This window comes from Barbus barbus, assembly GCF_936440315.1.
Source record: "Barbus barbus genome assembly, chromosome: 3".
NCBI lineage: Eukaryota > Metazoa > Chordata > Actinopteri > Cypriniformes > Cyprinidae > Barbus > Barbus barbus.
Window position 1 is genome coordinate 3433826 of NC_136731.1, and position 7245 is coordinate 3441070.

The 7245-nt window shown below is 42.1% G+C and overlaps 1 protein-coding gene across 2 annotated transcripts; it reads right to left on the reverse strand.

The window, feature by feature from the left end:
* Nucleotides 1-499: 499 nt before the first annotated feature.
* Nucleotides 500-6290, reverse strand: LOC306854460 (uncharacterized protein). 2 transcript variants are annotated; one of them, XM_079392486.1, is made up of 12 exons: nt 5865-6290; nt 4956-5597; nt 4666-4760; nt 4453-4503; nt 3947-4328; nt 3677-3856; nt 3386-3534; nt 2718-2777; nt 2361-2420; nt 1988-2125; nt 1179-1860; nt 500-993 (listed from the first exon to the last, which is right to left on the reverse strand). In XM_079392486.1, exons 1-7 carry the CDS (start codon nt 6076-6078, stop codon nt 3434-3436), a joined length of 1665 nt encoding a protein of 554 aa, XP_079248612.1. In that variant the 5' UTR covers nt 6079-6290; the 3' UTR covers nt 500-993; nt 1179-1860; nt 1988-2125; nt 2361-2420; nt 2718-2777; nt 3386-3433. The 2 variants fall into 2 exon arrangements, with proteins under 2 accessions (XP_079248612.1, XP_079248613.1); XM_079392487.1 differs by lacking the exon at nt 2718-2777 and having other exon boundaries at nt 5865-6251.
* Between the last annotated feature and the right edge of the window lie 955 nt (nt 6291-7245).

Sequence of the window (7245 nt, forward strand, 5' to 3'; positions counted from 1 at the left end):
TTTTTGAGCATTTTCTGAAAAACGACATAAAAATGTCTGTAGCTCTGGAACCCTATGGTCTATATTCACAAATCTGATCTTGTTTGAAACTGGACACTTGAAACTAGGTTAGCCAAGAGTCATAATAACTCAAAAGTAGTGTAGTAACAGAGTAAAACATGGTAAAATATACATAAAAGTGACTTACGATTTCTTTGAATGAACTTCACCAAGGGACAAATTGATGAAACTTTTATGTCAAAGGCCTGAAAACACCATAAGGATAAAGCTGAATCTCTCACCATGTTTCGATTCAAATTTGAGGATGATGCTCCTAAAAATGTAGCTTCTGCAAGCTTTTTTTCCCCAAAAAGTCTAGGCGTCCTTTCAAAAAGGCCACTTGGAAACTCCAAATGGACACCTGATAACCAAATGAGTCAAAACTACATAATACATACATATATATCAATTCATAACTGCTCTGCCTATGAAACCACACAAGAATTTCAGAACAACATTTGAACTTTCTAACTAAATAGTTTTTATTTTGAACAATTCTAATAACGGAAACAGTGAAACAAACAGATTTGATCAGTGATAATTTTAGAACTAATGCAAAATAAACAAAACATGCAAAATAATTTTTTTTTACAACATTTGTAACTGTAACAGCTTTTCATTCAAATAAATCTAAAACAGTAAACAGCTAATTATGATGAATATATAGTTACTGAAAAACTAAAGCAACTTTTTATTTACAAAGTGTTGGAAGACACTCAAGGCAGTCACTAATAAGGTTTGTCCTCGAACCAACTGGAATCCAAAGCCACTGAAAGACAAGAAATCGGGAGAAAGAGAAAGTGTGGAAGCAGAGCAAATCAAATTTGCAACACTGTGTACACGCGTGTGTGTGTGTGTGTGTGTGTGTGTGTGTGTGTGTGTGTGTACTAATCTGTACTGCCTCACGCCAGCCCGTCACACTTGCTCCAACTGTGCCGACCCAGAAGACACCCACTACAAATAAGGAGAGAGGAAAAAGTGTGTAAGCAGAACAACATTTTTTTTTAATAAATTAGAATTAGAAAATTAGAATGAAATCAAATCAATGGGTTTAAAGCCGAGCAATACTTTTTCTAATGTGTGCATTATATGGAACACAAAAGCTCCCTATAACAGAAAGAATCAGGATCAAAACTTACTGGCCATGCATCCCTCGCTGTAACAGTCTCACACTAGCAATGGCTTCTCTCCTTCCTCAGAACTATTTTTCAGGGTCCGATTGATGTATCCACCTAAACTTCTTCTGATGGCAAAGCTTGCACTTTCGCCGTCCAGCAGTGCTGTCGTCTGTGACGTGCTTTGGATTGTGGCAATCGACTTTTGAAGCCCGAGGAGCAGCTGAGCTTGATTCCAAGCCTGCAAGTTCCAGAACAAGCGTTTCCCTGAATGCTTTCTGGGTCAGGGGTCTTTCATCCTGTGCTCTGGCCAGATGCTGATGCAAAATGAAGGCATTGACAACAGCAATATCTACAAAGTGGTAAAAGAAGTATTTGTACCACTTCTGTGTCTTGTGGAGCACTTTGTAGTATCCAATGAGAGCATCGGACAGGTCCACTCCACCCATGAACCTGTTGTAGTCCAGCACCTGGAACAAGCACATGCACTTGAGACCACTGCCCATCATTGTCCTTCATATGCTTTGTGGAAAGTGGAGCACATCAGTACTTCCCGGGCGTCTTTCCATTCCACAAACAGCAGCTCATCCTCTCTGAGCCATCGCATGGACCCTCGTGGAGCATTTTGTTGGTGGTTGACTTTGGGAAACCGATCCTGTTCGGACGAATGGTGCCACATGCCCAAATCTTCTTAGAGAGGAGGTCTCTGAAAAGCATGGGACTGGTATAAAAGTAGTCAACGTACAGCTTGTAGCCAGTGCCCAACATCTTTTCGTCTATGAGTGACATGACAGACTCATAGCTCAGCCCATTCTGAGATGGCATGGACTTACCCTCATACACGAAGAACTCTCAGGTGTAACCACTCCGGGAGTCTGCCAAGACAAAAAGCTTGTAGCCCCATTTAGTAGGTTTGTTCTTCATGTACTGCTTGAGTCCAGACCTCGCCTTGGATGCCACCATCCTCTCATCTATGGAGATTGCATTTTATTTGAATATTTTATTACTGTACTGTATTTTTCTATTACATTTGCATTTGAACAATAAATCATCTGCTAGCTACTGCCATGGTTGGTCTCTGACTAAATACTGATACCTAGCGGTCGAAAGCAATAGGTCAGTATTATTAAATTGCAGACAATGTTTTTGGATAGCTAGGGTGACTTGTATGCTTGGTGCAGAATGGGTGTGGGTAGGGGGCCCAACCTCATGTTCTTTCATAGGGCCCAAAATTGCTAGCGGCGCCCCTGGTCTCTGGTTTCATCCCTGAGGCGTATAAATAACAAAAACAAATACAATTTTAATGCATTATGATTATATGAATTTTATGATTATACAAAGATATTTAATCTTTTTGTCCCTGTGTATATAATCTCATACTATGATATACGCAAACCCATTATATATGTTTTCTTTTGTGTCATTATGATCATTCATTGTTAAAGCTACTACCATCTTTCCCTGAGCTTGTCTGTTCTGCAGTAATAATAAATCATAATAAAAATAAAATAAGAGCGACAGGCGCACAAACATCTCAAAGCATCAATAAATCCACAACCCTACCTAGTATGTTTTCCTCCATGTTTGTGATTTCTGTGTCCATCAGCTGCTCAAAGATCTTACCTTTGGAGAGGATTGTTGATTTTACTCTATGTATTTTACTACCTTTCACAAGTTTAAAAAGAACCTACTTTTTATTTCTTCCAAAAAACAATAACAACAACATAGGAATCACTTTAATTTAACCAATTTTATTTATATTTTATAAAAAGACCTGGAAGCGCTGCATTCATCTCTGAAATCATGACCAATTCAGTGCCAGTCACGGCAAATAACATCAGGCCAGACGAAGACTGAAAAATAATTTGCTTTTCAAACATCGCAAATCTGACCCCTCTTTTCCATTTTTAAGAAATGGCCACACTGGTCCTTTATAGGTCTGTACATGCTCATGGTCTCAAGAAAATTAGGCATTGTTTCTGTCTCTGGATCTTGTTTCCTATCTAGTCCAGGGTTCTTCAGCCGACTGGATGCTGTGTGTCCATTGAGGAACACAAAGCAGGAGTAATCTTGACACTGTCTTCACCCAGTCTCTGTTTCATCATCTAGTCATGTTATTTAGAAAAGGACCAGAACATTAAAATGGCCTATACTGTTCAATAGCTGCTTCGTTTTCTGATCATAATTCAGAATTGAAAAATACAACAGCAAATGTAGTTTTGTTACACTACCTTGCGTCTGACCCAGATGACAGAAGGAATCCCACGTCTGCCTTCATCCTAGAGCTGACTTTCAAACCATTCGTGCTGTAAGATCTGCTCTAACGTCGGCCGCTTCGCTGGACTGCGGTCCAGACACTGGTAGATCAGATCACAGCATGCTGTACAAGTTTGGAGGAGAGAGATGGTTAGTCAAGACCACGTAACACACCAGAGCTTACGTGTGAAAATACCTTCTGAAGTATCTGATAAAGCTATAATGAGAAGTAAATGGTGTGGGTTTATCAGTGTCTGTTTTCTCACCGATGGATACGTCAGCTTTCCAATAGTAAGGACAGGATTCCAATATTTCCTTGACGCTGGAAAAAGGCAGCTTCACGTTCACCATCATATACAGTGTAACACCTAGAGCCCAGACGTTTGTTGGGACGGCGTAGTATTTTGGTTTCGAGAAGACCTCTGGTGGGCAGAACTGTAATGCTCCTGCAAGCAAGACGTTGTATGATTAATATTTTTCCACGTGTTTTTCAGAAAACAGATTAAAACACAATGCAATACAAAAAGCCAGCTCACCTATATATTGCAAGCTGTCATAGCCAGCGCTGTCAAGCAGGTGACCGGAGCCGAAGTCAATCAGCTTCAGCTCCAGAGTGTCTGTGTTCACCAGGATGTTATCAGCATGGACGTCGTTATGAAACACACCGTGGTCTACGCAGTGCTGCACTGCCAGGACTAACTGGTGCATGAAGCCACGTGCAACCGGTTCAGTCAGTCCTGACGAATCATTGATGAACTCTCGCAAGGACACACACGGCTGAGGGAACTCCAGAACGAGCGAGAAGATCAGGGGCCGATCGAACCACTCGTACATTTCTATGATGTAGGGGCACACTGGAGGACGTCTCAACATCAGCATCAGCCCCACTTCTGTAGCCAGAGGTCTGGAACAACCAGGCTAGAGAACAAGACAAGACGACGAAAGGTTAGATAGCTGTGGATTTAGGTTTCGCAGAGCAGCGGCACATGTATGTGAACCTTTAAACAATTAAACATGTATTCTTTACTCTTTGCCAACTTACTATTTGAAGAGAACAGCGGTTGTTCCATTTCCGCATTTTTTTGATGGCAACCTGCAAAGAGAGAAAAAAATACATATATTATTCATTTTTCTTACATTCTACAATCTGTCATTTATTTTAAACACGTTTAGATCAAGTCTACATGGATCTGTACTAGTGCTGACAGCACTAATCTCTACATAAGGAGCAAAATGTTCAGTAAAAGTGTGTTACCTCTTGGCCGTCGGATTTTCGGATTGCCTTGAACACCTTGCCGTAGCTTCCCGTTCCTATCAAATCTTGCACTGTGTATAATTTGTACAAAGATTCTGAAAAACACAAGAGGTTGCAGAATAGATTTAGGTATTGAATATTAAATTAAATGTCTGATATAAAAGCACTGCTGTCTGACAAATGTTACTATACTATACACGGTTAAGGTACAGTTGAGTCAAAGTAGGTGATATTAGAGTTACAAAGTAATAATACTTTAAAAATAAGGGTGCAGCTGACAGCAGACTCACTGGTAGTTGGCTTCCAGTTGGGGAGATCTGGGACAGACGCCGGCTCGGGAACAGCTGGATCGGTGTCAGGCACGTTCTGGAGCTGAGAGGGACCCGGGACAGACGCCGGCTCGGGAACAGCTGGATCGGTGTCAGGCACGTTCTGGAGCTCAGAGGGACCCGGGACAGACGCCAGCTCGGGAACAGCTGGATCGGTGTCAGGCACGTTCTGGAGCTCAGAGGGACCCGGGACAGACGCCGGCTCGGGAACAGCTGGATCGGTGTCAGGCACGTTCTGGACCTCAGAGGGACCCGGGACAGACGCTGGCTCGGGAACAGCTGGATCGGTGTCAGGCACGTTCTGGAGCTCAGAGGGACCCAGGACAGACGCCGGCTCGGGAACAGCCGGATCAGTGTCAGGCACGTTCTGGACCTCAGAGGGACCCGGGACAGATGCTGGCTCGGGAACAGCTGGATCGGTGTCAGGCACGTTCTGGAGCTGAGAGGGACCCGGGACAGACGCCGGCTCGGGAACAGATTGCTGTGGAGCACCGGACTCCTCTCTTGTCCGTCTGCAGCGGAGGAACGGCTTCTTTACAGCCTTCCATGCTCTCTTGAAGAACGCATGGATTTTGCTCCTCCTGTTGCCTCGTGTAGGAATTTCTAAATGGAAGAAAAACAAGAAAAATATTAGAAACATGTCTGACCACAAATTAAACATCAATGATTATTAAAGATGTCTGTGTAGCGCATGTTTACTTAGCACAGTGGATTTCAAAAACACTTACTACTGCACCATTAATAAAAACTGAAATGCTAATTTTTGACTACAATTGTTGCAAAAAATATTATGCAAGTATTTCTCGACTATTAAATGTGTCTTATTTTATAATGGGATGAAAGGGTTTATTTATTTGATAATAATCTGACCTGTTGGGCTTTTCTCAGCAGAGGGCTGTGCACTCACTGCTTCTGCTTCTGCTGCTGAAGCCCTTGACTCCACAGGCTGCTGTGAGTCAGCTGGCAGTGAATCGATACTCAGCTCTTCGTGGATCCACTGACAGAAGCCGCTGCAGAAGCTGATGTTATCCAGCCACACAGCCGCTTCTGTCTCATTAGACCCGGACTCAGATGCTGAGCACATGGTGATGCTGAGAGAGTGTTGGAGTAGACTTCAGTCTGTACACTGTGTGTTTCTGTCTGCAGACTTTCGTATGTAGATTTTCTCTAGCGCTCTGCAAACTCGTCACAAACGCTCAGATTCTCGCTCTTTATTTACTGTGAAGGCAGTATTCCATCGCGCGCTTTCAAGGGACTGCCGAGTGACGTCATCGCGATGCACGAACGTTCCGAAATGGAACTCAGCAGAGCGCGAGTCACCAGCGCATTTTTTAAAAACCGAGTTTTTTTTAAATGTAACAATCTTACAGCTTAAGCGACCTAAACCTGTGCTTGTTCGTTTAAAGCCAGGCTGTAAGAGATTCATATGTTTATGAGGTGTGTACATATGATGAATTCAGATGTGATTTGTGTGTATTATGACTAGCAGTGACACGAAGCAAAATCGCAATCGATGTTTTAATCGGTTAAAGTTAATGGAGAACATCGTGTTTTTCCGTGAATGCTCGGCCATTTCCGCGAGCCACCTGTGTGACGTCACAGCGCAGTAGAAAGCGTCGAGCGAGTGAGAGCGATATAGAGACAGCGAGTCCGCGTTTATAACATGCTCAGTCCTGATGTCTGAGGAGCTGACCGCTGAGATAAAGCTGTCCAGACCCTCAGACAATCACGGCCTGTCCTACAGACAACAAATGCATTTAATATGGAGGCTTAGAGTTTGATTGAACCTTGGCCTCATTTTGAAAGGAGCTCTCAGCATTTCAGGAATATCAACTTAAAAGCAACACCTGCACATTAACATTAATTTTATTCTATACTAAATTCATCAAATAAAAGCATTAATTGATCTGTATTTTATTCTGGGCTCTCACTAATGATTATTTTGGTAGTCGTTGATTATTCTGATTAATTTTTCTTTATTTTTACTTTTTTTTGTTGTAATAAAAATACACCTGAGCGAGCAATAGACTATAAAGCGACTTAATAACTGGTCCACATATAATATCAAAAGCAAGTAATCATATGGTTTTATTGAACTAATCAGGTAAAATACATTATACATTATAACACATGTCCACTTAACCGTTTAATATTTGGCCATTTCTTTATGATAGAAATGCTACAGTCACTGGCTGCGTCCGAAATCACATACTTCCCTACTATATAGTATGCGAAAAACAGTATGCGAGGC

Excerpts from the sequence above, each read along its gene's own strand:
- LOC306854460 (XM_079392486.1), bottom strand. The coding sequence starts at position 6,078 with ATGTGCTCAGCATCTGAGTCCGGGTCTAATGAGACAGAAGCGGCTGTG. Across the intron at positions 5,598-5,864 it reads TGCTGAGAAAAGCCCAACAG|AAATTCCTACACGAGGCAAC; the intron begins GTCAGATTATTA and ends TCTTCCATTTAG. Across the intron at positions 4,761-4,955 it reads CAACTGGAAGCCAACTACCA|AATCTTTGTACAAATTATAC; the intron begins GTGAGTCTGCTG and ends TGTGTTTTTCAG.